Below are 15,928 nucleotides of genomic sequence, written 5' to 3' on the forward strand. Positions count from 1 at the left end.
TTCTTGATTTCTTTATATATTTTAAAAATATGTAGAATATTAACATGTCCCCCAAAGTAAAAATTACATAAAAAGGTATTCTCAGAGAGGTGTCATTCCCTCCTGCATCTTGTCCACTCTGTGCCCACCCGTGTTGTAGATAACCAATTTCATTGCTGCGTAGTTTATCCTTCCTTTGGTTTCTTTTGTAAAGATAAATAGATACACATGATATTTTCTCTTGTTTATAAATGATAATACTATATACACTCTTTCATCCTTTGCTCTTTTTTACTTGAAAGTATCTCTTGGAAATCACTTTGTACTACTGAGGAGAGATCTTCCTTCTCTCTCCTGCAGCGGCATAGAGCTCCATTGCACGTATGGACCATAGTCCATTCAATCACCTATGCTTAGGAGATGAAGGTAGTTTCCAATATTTCCTAATTACAAATAATATCACAATAAATACTGTGCACATGTATTTTAATATTATTAAAGGTATATCTTCAAGGCAAATTCCTAGCAGTGAGGTTGCCAGGTTGAAGTGTAAATGCATACATAGATTTGTTAGAAATGCCAAATTCTCCTTCATAGCTGCACGCCATTTTGCATTACCACCAGCAATGTATGAGAATGCCTGTTTTGAAACAGCCTCACCAACAGCGCACTGTCAAGCTTCTGAATTTTTGCTAATCTGATGGATGAAAAGTTGTACTGGCATATCTAAAAAAAAAAATAGCTTTGCTGAGGAATAATTTATATATATAATAGTAAAATTTACTAATTTTAGGTATATGGTTTGATAACTTTGCTTAACCCAATGTCACAAAAGTTTCTTCTGGAATTTAAGTTTTAGTTCTTACGTTTAGATCTGTAATCCATTCAGAGTTAGTTTTTGAATATAAAATGAGGTAGTGGTTGAGATTCAATTTTTCTCATACTAATATTCCCTTGTTCTAGCACCATGTATTGTAATGAGCAGCTTTCCCTCATTGAATTGTCTGTGAATGTTTTCAAATACCAAGTGACCCCAAGTGAGGGTCAATTTCCACTGGTATCAGATTGCTGTTAGCTCCAGGCTTAAAACACTCGGAACAAGAAATTTAGTTCACATAGCTCCCTGCTTCCCAGAGGAGCAGCTTCTCTGCGTTCATGTTCCAGTTCCTTTGGTTGTTGCTTAGTGTGTAATGTCCAGGTTTTAGAGTTGTTCTCTTGGAAAATGTCCTCTGCAAGTGTCTTGCTCAGTATAGAAGCTGGAAGTCCTGTCTCAATGTAGATTTAATTGGTATTTCTCTTATTATGAGAAAGACTGAGTATCTTTTCATGTTTCATATGACCTTTTTATAACTTTTTGGTGAGTGGTCTGTTCATGTCTTTTACCCATTTTTCTATATAATTTTTGGTTTCATCTAAACTGTTAAAACTTCTGCTTATAATTTGTGTATATGGATGCAATTGAATTTTTCATATTAATTTTAATTTTTTTTTAAAAAAATTATTTATTTGGCTGCATTGGGTCTTCGTGGCTGCGTGTGGGCTTTCTCTAGTTGCGGCGAGTGGGGGCTACTCTTCATTGCAGTGCGCGGGTGTCTCATTGTAGTGGCTTCTCTTGTTGCGAAGCATGAGCTCTAGGCACAGGCTTCAGTAGTTGTGGCACATGGGCTCAGTAGTTGTGGCTCGTGGGCTCTAGAGCACAGGCTCAGTAGTTGCTGCACACGGGCTTAGTTGCTCTGCAACATGTGGGCTCTTCCCGAACCAGGGCTCGAACCCGTGTCCCCTGCATTGGTGGGCGGATTCTTAACCACTGCCCACCAGGGAAGTCCCTTGCATATTAATTTTATATCTTGCTGGCTTGTGGATTTTTCCAATGAGTTAGTTTTATCATTGATTCTCTAGAGTTTTCTGGATTACTATTATGTTACCTGCAAACAGAGATAGCTTTATTTTTTCTTTTCCAATTCGTATGTCCCTAGTTGTCTTTCTAGTCTAACTGCATTTTCTTTTTTTGTGCTACTTTTATCAGGTTTAGGCATCAAATGTTATACTTGCTCCCAGAAAAGAATTTGTAAATTTTCTTTCTTTCTTTTCTTTTTTTTTTAATACTCTGAAGCCATTTATGGGAGATTGATTGCCAGAGGTTTGGTTAGATTCCCCTGTGAAACTATTTGGCCTGGTCCTTTTCTATAGGGTGGCTTCTTGGTAACTTTATTTCTTCTATGGAAATTGGTATATTAAACTTTCTATCTCTATTGAGGTCAGTTTTGGTAAACGATATTTTCCTAAAACATTTTAATAGGTGAGTTAATCCCAGTTATGTTAATTAAGATGACTATTATGTTCAGTCTAAATTTTGTCATACTGTCTTTTGTTGAAATTATTGTGTATATTTACTGCATTTCTTCATTCATGTGTCCCTTTTACTTCTTTAAAAAGATTTCTTTTGGTAATTAGGAAGATGTGTATTTTCATTCTACAGGTTACATTTGTATTATTGCTTTTTATAGTGCCTGATATTCCCTCAATCTTTACCTAATCTTTTTAATATTTGGTGTCAGTTTTAAATAATATTCAGTGACTATTATACTTTACTCATACAACAGAATGATCTTATGCTATTTTCCCTTTTTTTCTCCCTTCTCCTCTCATTAAAAATAAAATTGCATCTTTGATTTTTGTCAGACATGTAATGTTTACACATTATTCTTTTACCTGTGAACTCACTCTCATTTTAGTCTCAGCTATAAAATAACAGATAGGAAATGCTCACAGTTTGGAAATTCTTGTCAAAGTTATCCCAGACATTTTTTGGCTGGGTGAAACTCACCTCTCCCAGATTCCTCAGGAATACTACATGTGTACATTATGCTTTGAATACTGGCACATTTTAAACTGTTTTTCTATGGCCTTGATATCTGGGAGTCAACTTGGTGGTATACAATATTCTTGGTTTACACATTCTTTCCTTTAGTTTCATGAAAATATTGCTCCACTAATGCCTTACTTTGTATGTTGTATCAAGAAGGCTGATGCTGGTCTAATTCTATTGCCTTTGTAAGTTATTTGACCTTTTCATTTGAAGGCACTTTGCATATTTTTTTCTCTATCTTTAAAGTCTACTAGTTTTACTAGGATAGGTCCTATAATTGATCTTTCCAGGCCAAATTTCCCCACTATCCATTAACAGTGTCATCTTATTTCTGAAAAGTTTTCTTGGATTATAGTTCTAAATATTAGTGCTGTTCAGTTGTTTTGATTTACTTCTTTAAGAAAATCTTTTACTTCTTTATTTCATTCTTATTTTTCTGGTTTTCTTCAATGCCTTTTCATTTGATTATGTTCTTCCTTGGGAAACCTGTAATTTAGTTTTCATTTCTGGTATCATTTTGTCTTTTTCTTCTCTTTCTTTCCTAAGTTTTATCAACTCTCATTTCATTTATTCCTGTTTTTTGTCATTTTCTAAGTCAGTTTTAAATTTCTGATTTGAGGTGCTTTTCTTTCTTAATGCCAAATGCTTGTTTGAGGATATTAAATTGAGTTTGCAGTTATGTGTTACAGTTTTTGTCAGCTTTGTGGTAGAATTGTTTTGGAGTTTTCATTAGGAGGAAAGCTTTAATTCATATTGTCTGATTTTTACAGTTGTCTTGTAATGACAGGGACAGATTTTTTTTTTCCAATTCCTTTTTCTTTCATAGAAAGAGTTCTTAGTTCAACAGCACCCTCTTCTGTGCAATTTCTTTTATGGATCATGTTGTTGACGATCATAGTGGAGGGTAGATAGGGGAGGTTTGGTATGTCTTGTTTCTCTTTCATTTCTGCAAGATCCTTAATTTTCCCCTCTTATTTCCTTGTTTCTCTTTATTTCCTAATCTCCAAGGGATACCACCCCTTCTCTATTTGATTCTTCCCCAGAAGCAATGATTCTCGAAGGCTGCCACTTCTGGTTGCACACACTTTCTCAAGTCCTGAGAACCACAAAAACCTGGCCTCTGTTCAGTATTTTGGCATTAATAGTGGCATTTTTCTCTTTCTGGGGGTGATTTTATTTGTAGTATTTCATCTAATTGCTCTGTTTCTCCTTATTCTTTTTCAGAGTTTTTAAGCCGTAACTCCTCTGCTCTTTGTACGCCAGGTTTCAGTGGCAGGCAAGTTGCAAGAATTTGTTGGAATTTTTAAACTATTTGTATGTAGTTTGAAGGTTCTGGTGTTCCCTGTCCAATAGCCATATTTAAGGTATGGGTCTTAGGAATTCCCTGGCAGTCCAGTGGTTAGGACTCGGTGCTTTCACTACCATGGGCCTGGGTTCAATCCCTGGTTGGGGAACTAAGATCCTGCAAGTCAAGTGGCACAGCCAAAAAAAACCCCAAACAAACAAACAAAAGAAACCAGTATGGGTCCTGTATGGTTTTATTTTGCTCTGTAAATTTTATGTTTTCTGGGAGGATAATGTTGGGGAGATTCAAAATCAGGTGATTGCCACTGATCTATAACAATGGTCTCTTAACTTCCTACTCTTATTAATATTTTATTTGTTTGTTACTTGTATCTCTATTTCATGATGATGCTGTTGTATTTTTTTGCTGTAAGTTACTTAAAATTCTCTGAAGAATGATGCAGAGTGAAAATTAATTTTTTAAAAATTAATTAGTTAATTAATTTTTGGCTGCGTTGTGTCTTCATTGCTGTGTGCAGGCTTTCTCTAGTTGCAGCGAGCGGGGGCTACTCTTCATTGCGGTGCATGGGCTTCTCATTGCGCTGGCTTCTCTCGTGGAGAATGGGCTCTAGGCACGCAGGTTTCAGTAGTTGTGGCACACGGGCTCAGTAATTGTGGCTTGCAGGCTCTAGAGCGCAGGCTCAGTAGTTGTGGCGCATGGGCTTAGTTGCTCCATGGCATGTGGGATCTTCCCTGACCAGGGATCAAACCCGTGTACCCTGCATTGGCAGGCGGATTCTCAACCACTGCACCACCAGGGAAATCCCAAATTTTTACTTTTCATTATTAAAAAATAAAATTAAAAAATGCTCTGCTTTGGAGGTTTTTGTTTTTTGCTTGCTTTGTTTTTATCTTTAATAAGATGAGTATGAGTAACAGAAGAAAAGAAAAAGGGAAAATAAAAGAGAAAGAAAAAAAGAAGAGAAAAGCAATGAGATGGGTCATTTCAGTCCATAGATATCTGGCTTTGAAAGCAATTTCCAAGAGGAGTTTTAACATTTCCTTTGGTAGCAGGAATTCAGCATGGGTACAGCCCCTATGAGTGATCGCTTTTAAGATCTATACATTTTATACTATACTGTTTACATCTGTAAGCTCTGGGATATTATACAGCATCAATACTTTGTAATTATACCTCATATGTTTATGCACACATATACAAAACACATATATACAATACATACACTTACTTGTTTCACATTTTGGAGTTCTTCTGTCAATTGTTTCCTTTGCCTTTCCGATTGAAATAATTTTTCCTATATTTAAAAACCACTGAATTAATAACTTGTTATGAAGGTATCAATGGGTATGATATTTAGGGCTTTGTTTCAAAGCTTATATATTCCCCAAACATCCAATTTCTACAATTTGAAAATGTAGTTCCCAGTCATTTTTCTGGCTTTACACATACCATCTAAAAGTAATTAGTTATTTACAGTATAATTGTGGTGATGTAAACATATTTTCTGTTATTATAATTAGTCACTTTTTTTGGAGGGGGGTCCGGCACCATGCAGCTTGCAGAATCTTAGCTCCCTGACCAGGGACTGAACCCGGGCCACAGCAGTGAAAGCCCGGAATCCTAACCACTAGTTACCAGTGGACTCCCTGTTAGCCGCTTTTTAAAACCTCAAAATCCAAGGTCCAAAATAAGTCAATCAGGATCAGAATGTATAAATATTAACTAAATGTTGGGTAATAGCTATCATTGCCAAAGAGCTTGCAAATTGAAGAGCATTATTATTACAACTTAGAGTGTCTCTTACTATACTAAAGAGGACTATGAAACTGGGTTAACTATTATTTTCTTAATTTAGTTTATTTTTGGAAGATTATCCATAAAACTGAAGATATGACTGGTGTAACCAAAATATGAAATAATAGTTACTAAGGAAGAATAACATTAGGCATGTCAATCAAATATTAAAATCTTTGAACTTAAAATTCAGTTGAGCAAATATCCTAAAATGTTCAATTTTGTTAAGTATGTCATAAATAAATCTACATGTTTTTGATCAAATCAGAGATACTAAGAGTAATTTAAGAACCATTTTACTATAAACCCAAGCAGAGGAATTGCTGGAAGATTATATTGAGTGGTAGATATTCATGGCAGCATTGCAGGGTTTACAGGAAGCAATTCGCTTTCTGTTATACTTCAGCTCATTCTTGTCTAACAGATGAAATGAAAGTACATGACAATGAATATCATATAGCAATCTAATGAATCTGCCACAGACCAGAAGTCAAGAAACTGCTGGCTCCTGGGTTTTATGCAAGTCACCTTCACTTTTTGTGTCCTAGTTTTTTGCATCTGTAAATGGAAAATATATCTATTTTCATTCAGCTTTGCAAAGCAGTAGCAATGTGAACTCTGCAGAAAGGCTTTAAGTTAAATGAGGCCCATGGCACTTTTAAAAATCATTCTTGCAAAATAAAAATTAGCCATTGGTATCAAATTTTCTTGGCTTCATTTTTCTTTGTACCTCAAATCAGACATGAAGAATAGAGATGTCACAGGATAATGGGAAGTGATGAGAGACCATCTACACACTCCATGAACTTCATTTAACAACCTCTGCTATTTGTGTGAGTGTGTGTAATATCAATACAAGCAGAAAAACTCAAAAGTGCAAACATTATCTCAAATGAAATATTTATTGCTTTGTACAATCTTTTCTATAGTTAAACAAGTGGTTCTCAGCCAATAGGTTCTCAGGTAAAGGAAATTATAAAATATAGAATATATTTCACCCATGCTTTTACGTTTTGTCACAGTAGGATATGCTCAGTTACATCTCAAAAATTTTAAATGTGAATCCTGATTTACTGAACAGCTCCTCGGGAAAACTTTGTTTAAATGTTAAATTAAATTAAAATTCTAATAATTACTACTGATATTCCAATAAAAAACAGGAATATATCACTAAATTTAACAATGATAAACATTAGGGAAATAAAAAAGATCTGAGAGCCTCAGAAAATTCTGATGAACTGTAAGACTCAACGACTTATGCAGAGTAAATTATATAAAAATGCTGTCTTACCAATGTAACCAACCCTGGAGATGTTTTCTAAGAGAATATGAGGAAACTACTGTCAATATATTTTTAAAACTAAATTTATATTTTTCATCTTAACTCTTGTTACACAAAAAAATGTGGATAGTGGTTTCAAAGATGTAAAAAGAAATATAAAATATTCCTTTAGTAGTAAAATGCTTACATTTGGACGTAACATGAATTGGTAATATCTTTTGAAAGGGAATTTGGCAACATGTAAAATTTTATGCATCCATATTCTTTGATAAAAGCAATTCGGCTTTCAGAAATGTATTCAATTTGTACTTTTACAACTGCACAACGGCCCAAAGATACATCTACAAAGCTACTTATGATGGAATTATTTTTAATAATGGAAAACTGGAAATAGCCTAAATATCCATCAATAAAGAACTGGTTAAATAACCTAGAATAGAACCTTTTGATGATAGGAGAGGCATTAAAAAGAATTAGGTAGATCTGTATATGTTAACCTGAAAAGTAACCAAAGATATAATGCTAACAAAGAGAAAAAAAGAAGGCAAGTTGTAAAAAAGTGTGTATGCAATTTTGTAAAAGTTAAAAAATATATACACATGTATTTTTAAACATATGATTGGCTACATAGAGAAAGTCTCCCAAAGGATAAACAAGATATGTTAAACAATGGCTTCCTCTAGAGGTCAGAATTTAAAAACTAAGGTAGCAAGGAAATTTCTTTCTTTCTTTCTTTCTTCTTCTTTTTTTTTTTTTTTTGGTGTAAAGATTTTGCTTTAATAAAAATTAAACAAATAATAGAATTTCACTTATTTAAGAAAATAATTAAAAGTAATTTAAAAATATATTCCTATGGTGAATTAATGGTAAATCAAGTAGTTATGTTGCTTTTCTTGAAGATTTGAAAAATATAATGGCTTTCTGTAAAACTTAGGATATAATGTAAATTTAATATTCTACTAAACATGAAATGAAGACATATAAACAGAACCAAAATCTTAAAGTATATTTGGGATATACTGTGTTTTTATTTCCCTTAAATCACATTGCCTTAATTCTAAATTATGTTAGCGAAACAAGATGTCCCTGAAGCATTCCCATGAACATGGGAGAAAATGTATTTCCCAATGAACATCTGAGGATCCAAAACTGTCATGGCTTGTTTTGTGGGCTTCTCATCTAATCTTTGTTGGCTCCTTATTCTTGCCATCAGCATAAGAAAAAACAGGGGTGAAAAGTAGCTAGATCAGAAGGGATAACTAAAAACCACTGTTCACACTGAATCTTAGATGGAGATTGTGAAATATAAATATGTGTGTGAACTAAAAAATTAATTCTCTAAAGGTCAGCTGAAGAAATAAATATCAAATTACTTGGTATTAACATTCAATGCTAAGTTATTTGATATTAATATTCTTTAAAAAAAAACTAAGCCCCAATACTGCAGAATTCAACAGAAGGTAATTTTCTTTCTTTTCATTTTTCTAAAGAAAATATAAGGAAGCTAAATTGGAGATTACCTTAAGTGTATTCACTTCTTCCAAGGCATCATTTCTTTCATGCTTAAGCCTTTCCATTTCATCTGCTTCTAAGGAATCACAGGGAAGAAGCTGTCAACATTAAAATATAAGAGAAAAGTTATACATTAGATACTAATTATGAGAACATAAAAATCCTTTTTGATGAGTCTTAGGCTTTTGCATTCCAATAACAAGATTCAGTTTCTTACTTTGGAGTCATTTCATTAGATAAAAGAGAATATTAAAATAATCTGGGGTAACTTAATTCATTTAAGCTTAACCTTATATTTTTGTTACTAATACAGAATTTAGATGATTATGAGATATATACACTCTGTTCTCATTTTTATTATTCTTATTTTAACAATATAATTTTTCCTTAAAGTCCAAATTTTAAGACTGTGTTTATAATGTATGTGTTTATATATATATATATATATATATATATGTGTGTGTGTGTGTGTGCGTGTGTGTGTGTATACACACACAATGGAATATTACTCTGCCATAAAAATGAATGAAATAATGCCATTTGCAGCAATGTGGATGGACATAGAGAATATTATGCTTAGTGAAATAAGTCAGAAGAAAGGCAAATACTATATGATATCACTTACATGTGGAATCTAAAAAATAATACAAATGAATGTATATGTAAAACAGAAACAGAGTCACAGACATAGAAAACAAACTTGTGGTTACTGAAAGGGAGAGGGAAGGGGGGAGGGACAAATTAGGGGTATTAACAGGGATTAGGGATTAACAGATACAAAGTACTATATGTAAAATAGATAAGCAACAAGGATATACTGTATAGCACAGGGAATTATACCCAGATTCTTGTAATAACCTATAATGGAATATAATCTGGAAAATACTGAATCACTATGTTGTATACCTGAAACTAACATAATACTGTAAATCAACTATACTTCAATTAAAAAGACTTTATGAGTTATCAACATAAACTACTCCATAAAGATGTCCACACCAAGTACATGGTATATAAGGCTAACAAAATGCTGGACATTATCAACCAAGATAGTTTACAGGAACCCAGTAAAGTACATTAATTGATTATGCCTATTATTGTTTTAACTAAATGAAATATAATGTAACAGCCAAAGTGGCTTAAAAAGATTCCTGCACAGAAATTGTCTTGAAGATAATATTAATAATTCATGCACAGGTGAATAACAACAACAAAAAATAGCAGAAATGACAATTTCTCTTACTTCCAGCTTGATCTCTGACAGTTAATTATAAGGTAAAAAAAATGGCAATCTTATCAGAGATAAAAATCCAAGTCTAATTATAGCCATCTTCTATGCAGAAGTTATAATAGAACTAAAAATAAAGTATAGAAAATATGATTTATAGGACCAAATAGAGAAAGTGATCGCTATATAAGTATGAGCTTTAAAGCAGGGCCCTTCAGATAGGAGAGGTGAATGCAGAGTAGGAAAAGATAATACAAATAGTTAATAATATCAACCATTTATTAGGAACTTTGTGCAGATACATTGCTAAGGACTGTATATATTCAATATTAAATCCTTACCATAACTTTGTGTCTATTTTGCATGAGGGAATGGGCTCAAAAGGTTAGTAAAATGCCTAAGGTTTCACAGCTAGTAAGTGGCCATTCCAAGATTCCCACAGAGATCTGACATTAGTCTGTGATTTTTTACTAACTGCTCAACAAAAAATCATGGTGGTATGGATATAATAAACTCAGATTTGCTTTCCAAGTCTTAGAATAACAGAAGTTGGGGTCATTCCTCAAGTTTTTGCAGAAATATTTTTCCTAAAATTATTGGTTCCTTTTGTTCTGACACATTTGCTTTTGTGTCCCTATGGCCATTGTCCATAATAACATGATCTCATATTCTTAATCTGTCTCTGTCATTCTATTTCATAAGTAGTCACAGAATTCATTCTTACACTGTTTTAGGTTACTTCCAAATACAATTTCAAATGTAGCAATATTTCCCAAAATGTGTTCCAAATGATATTAATCAGATTTGTATAAAAGCATAACTGGGTGATGGTGATGGTGATAGTGGTCCTTGTAGGTCAGATAAGTTAGAGAAATGCAGGATTTAGAAAAAAATAACTTTCTTTCCTGCAGGGCTTCCAGTAGCTTTGACATGCTAATAAGCATTTTGAATATCCCCAAAGGTAACATAATGACTTGTTTTCCTCAAGTTTTCCAACCATATTACACACACACACTCTCCTTTATTTTGTAGTATCTCGTGGGACTAATGTCTACCAAGCACATTCTGGGAAACACTGCTACTATACATTCAGATGGTCTTATTCTATTTTGTTATCTTAAGAAGTAAAATTAAACAATTCAGAGTTTAAATGAGAATCTAGATAACAGAGCTATCATAATTTACTAAGATAAATTATGGATTGGGATTTTTAGGGATGTAATCATAAATTTTTGCATTTAAAATGAAGGTAAGTCATGCATAAAAGAGTCCATGGTACCATTTTGGGAGGCAGAACACTAGGCGACAGACATAGAACACACCATGAGTTAAAAAAAAAAGTTTTATAACTTTATTGCTATTTTAGGGCTAAACAGAAGAAACTGGCCAAAGATATTACTTGTGAATTCTTTGAAAAGCCCCTTTGTACCCAGTGACTTTCCAAATATGCTTCAACTAAGCAAGCAGCAAATGAAATTAATACATTGTTGCTATTTAACATGAATGATTCCAGACAGATACCTATTTTCTAATATACCTCCAGTTCTTGGACTTTATCCTCCTTTCCTGCCTGGCTCCCATGATATAATTTTTGACCCTCAGGCCCCTTGACCTCTGCGATACCTGGTACATAACATTATAAATCATTTCTACTCTGCTTTCTCACGTCTCCTATGGAGATATCAAGAGATACTTCAGAAAGTCACTGCACTGAGCTGAGCAAGTCTGACCTCAACTCTCCCTTCACTGTGCTCCATCATCATAATTTTTAAGTTATTTGACTTGTGCCAATTCTGGATAGCCACTATTGCACTGGCCACCTTCCTAGCCTCAATTCATTTTAAACAGAACAAAACAACAACCTCTGTTTCAGTCTAATTTTATTGATAAACCCTTCCATTACGAATCCATCCAATTACATCCTTTCCTTAAAATTTCTGTGTATTCCCCTTCCATTTCCCCTGCTTACTCCTTTTACTTCTTATAATCTGGTTTACGTATCTTTCCTCCCACCCCCACATTTCAAAAATAATTACTTGTAGTGTCACCAAACAACCTGCTATTTGACAAAATAAATGCCTCTCATCAACTTGCTTAACCACTTTGCTACATATAACATTGCTCAAGCCATTTGTTCTTGAAACTTTCTCTTCCCTAGGTTTTTCATACTCCACTATCTCATCTACCCTCAGAATATTTAGGCTGTTTTGACTTAATTTCACTTCTACTCCTTAAATGGGGGAAAAGGGAGGTTCCCCAAAGTTTGTCCCTTTCCGCTGCCTTCTCTACAAGCTCTCCCTGAGTGATAACATTCACTGCCATGCTATCATAACTATCACCCTCCAGATCATTCTCAAATCCCTCTCCTGGTGTCCAGTTCCTTATTTCCAATTGCCTTTTGGTTATTTATACCTGTCAGCATCTTGAACTTACTCTTTCCAAAACACAACCCATCATCTTCTCTACCTTTCTCTTCTTATTCTCTTTCCAGTAAAAGTAACAACATGTCATTAATCATCCGAATAAAAACTTCAGAGTTATCTTTAACTCATTCTCCCTTGGTTCTGACATCCAAATGCAAGCCTCATTGACGAGATACTTATTTCAGTAAATATCTTAGATCTGTCTCACCATTCCTTTCCATTCTCCTCATCTTCACCATAGTTTAGCTCTTTATTATTCCATATTTGGTAGTCTAGACTACCAACCACCACGTTAATCCCTTCCAAGATAACCAACACCGTTTAAGATTACTATTTCTAAAATACCACTTTGATCATGTCATTATTCTCCTTAATGGCTCCTCACTTAACACAGGTACAAATTTTTAAGTTTAATATTTACTCTTCCTTCACTGACCTGCATGTACCCAATTATCTTATTTAAAACATAGATTACTCTGCTTACCAACATATTATACATATTGTTTTTCATGCTAATAAAAATGCTTATCATTCTCTGTTCACCTCTTGAGCAGATAAAATCCTATTTATCATTCAAAACTCACTCAAATGCCAACTCTGTTATGAATCCTCTCTTAATGTTCTAAGCTCTATTATTACTATGGCCTTATCACACAATGCATTTTTAAATTTTATTTGTAAATTTCTTTACATTATACCCTAAATTCCTTGAGGGGCAGGCTCCAGTTTTATTAACCTTAATAACATGTGCTGGAGCACCTAACACAATGCCACACACATTGTAGTTGTTCAATATACATTTAATGTTTTACAGATGAGTATATAGTGAAGTGGCTATAAAGTATTTACTGCTACACATAGTGAGAAATAACATTTATATCAATGAAATATTATCATTCTTATTATATACAGCTCACTTTGATATTTTCCATTCTATCCTATTTCACTTGTTAAAATGCAATCCACTTAATTGATTTAGCACGAACCCCAATTGTGAAAAGTCTACATTCAGATACTTGTGGTGTTCTGTGATTTTAATATAATCCATTTATGATACTTGATTAGTGTGGTAAAGCCATCACAATATCATGGACTACAGTCTGCTGTTGCTAATTTTAGAATACTGATAGATGTAGGCTCCAACCTTGCCTTTTCTGGGTGTAATCTTGTGCCAGTCACAGGTATAGCACTGTGTGAATTTTTTAATATAGCAATGATGACTAGAATCACAGAAAGATAATTATATTTTTGCTTCTAAATGCCATATTATTCTAAAACCAAAAGTTTTTTGTCAACTAAACAAAAGTAGGACTGACTATACTGGCTCAGCAATTTTTTCTTCTTAAAAGATAGTATCTCAAGAAATCTTATGAGTCAGACAGAATGATCAGCAAATGAAGCTAGTTACAAAAGAGTATATACTGTATGATTCTTTTTTACTATTATTAATTTTTATTGGAGTATAGTTGCTTTACAATGTTGTGTTAGTTTCTGCTATACCGCAAAGTGAATCAGCTATGCATATACATATATCTCCTCTTTTTAGGATTTCTTTCCCATTTAGGTCACCATATAGCACTGAGTGGAGTTCCCTGTGCTATACAGTAGGTTCTCATTAGTCATCTATTTCATACGTCGTAGTGTATATAAGTCAATCCCAATCTCCCAATTCATCCCACCCCTCCCTTACCCCCTTGGTGTCCACACATTTGTCCTCTACATCTGTGCCTCTATTTCTGCTTTTGCAAATAAGTTCATCTGTATGATTCTATTTATTACTGTGTCCATTATGCTTCCGTAAAAATATTTTTAAAAAATAAATTAAGAAAAATACAAGCCAAAAAAAGGGAAACATATGGGTAAAAAACAAGCATCCCTAACAGATGGATTATAAAATCTGACTGTTGTTTAAGATGAGATGGTTGAGGGGGTGACCAGAGGGGAATTTCCTCACCTTCACAGAATGTCACGTCAGCATCATGACCTCAGATTAATTGATATATTATTTCACATGAGGCACTATACTGTTTTTCAACTAAAAAAAAAAATTGGGAAAAATACTAAAAAATATATTTTTAAAAACTTGTTTCTGGTGAGCTGTTTGACAAGTAATGATTTTTACAGTATTTTCAAACTGTGGTGCATAAATCATTAGTAAATTATAAGACCAAATATTTAATGAAATAAAATTGAATATTAAATAAGAACACAAGGATGTAGAAAAGGTAAGTAATGCTTTGAGACTTTTGTTTCAGTTACATATGTGAGTGTGGTGAAGTAAAATGCATTCTTACTATGGATTTGTGGATTCAGGTCATTTTATGGGGATTCTTCTGTGTGTTGACAAGCAGAATACAACAAAAGAATTCTTGTAAACTGATATAATGACTCTTGCACAATATCTGATTTGAAGCCACAAACAGGAAATTATTGGCATGTGGGCCTTGCACCATTACCATCAGCACTTTGCTTTTGCTATCAAAATGCCACAGATTGAATACATTCTTATCTGCCCTAAAATCATATTGGCAAAAAGGAAGTAAATTACTAATTTGGAGCATTAGTATTTCTTTGCAGTTGCTAAGAAAGTTTTGTATGCTCATACAAAGTACTCTGAATTCCCTACTTGAATTATATTGTAAGCCACCCAACAACCTTTGCCTTTCCTCATCATAAATGGATATGGTAGCTTTTAATACTTTTTGGTAATTAGAAAACAATGTTCTGCTATCAACATTAGGTAGATAAAAACAAAACACCTGGATGAGTGGAAGGAGAACCGTGCTCTTACAGCTTCAGTCTTCCTACTCTAAATGCTACATTTAGAGTAAATCAGATCTGCTAAATCAGCACTTCAATTCTGGGTGAACTAGGTAATCTCCTGAGAGTTTCCAAACAACCAGGTCTTTGGAAACTCTCATTCTCAGCAATGGGGACTCTCATTCATTGCTGGTGGGAATGCAAAATGGTACAACCACTTTGTAAGACAGTTTGGCAGTTTCTTACAAAACTACACATCCTCTTACCATATGATCCAACAATTGAGTTCCTTGGTATTTACCCAAAGGAGTTGAAAACTTATGTCCACACAAAGACCTGCACATGACATTTATAGTAGTTTTATTCATAATTATCAAAATTTGAAGCAACCAAGATGTTCTTCAATAGGTAAATGGGTAAATAAACATCCAGATAAGAGAGATGAAAAGACACAGAGAAACCTTAAATGCATATTACTAAGTGAAAGAAGCCAATCTGAAAGGGTTATATACTGTATGATTCCAAGTATATGACATGCTGGAAAGGGCAAAACTATGGAGACAATAAAAGGATCAGTGGTTGCTATGGGTGGGGGGGAAGGTTGTGGAGAGATGACAGGCAGTGAACAGAGAATATTTTGTGTAATAAAGATACTCTGTATGATACAATAATGATTGATACATGTCATTATACATTTGTCCAAACCCACACGGAATGTATACACCAAGAGTGAACTGTAATGTAAACTATGGACTTTGGGTGATTATGATGTGTC

The 15,928-nt window shown here is 33.7% G+C and overlaps 1 protein-coding gene across 3 annotated transcripts in view; it reads right to left on the bottom strand.

The window, feature by feature from the left end:
• The window catches only part of STXBP4 (syntaxin binding protein 4), a 180,548-nt gene that overhangs the window by 89,830 nt on the left and 74,790 nt on the right, over window positions 1-15,928 (bottom strand). For all 3 annotated transcript variants that reach the window (XM_082861201.1, XM_082861200.1, XM_082861202.1), the window contains 2 exons: window positions 8,751-8,840; window positions 5,383-5,448 (listed from right to left, as the gene is read on the bottom strand). In XM_082861201.1, the coding sequence (XP_082717327.1) occupies window positions 5,383-5,448; window positions 8,751-8,840 (156 nt within the window). The remainder of the gene's footprint in view (window positions 1-5,382; window positions 5,449-8,750; window positions 8,841-15,928) is intronic.

The sequence above is a fragment of the Leucopleurus acutus genome (genome assembly GCF_964270905.1).
Source record: "Leucopleurus acutus genome assembly, chromosome: 19".
NCBI lineage: Eukaryota > Metazoa > Chordata > Mammalia > Artiodactyla > Delphinidae > Leucopleurus > Leucopleurus acutus.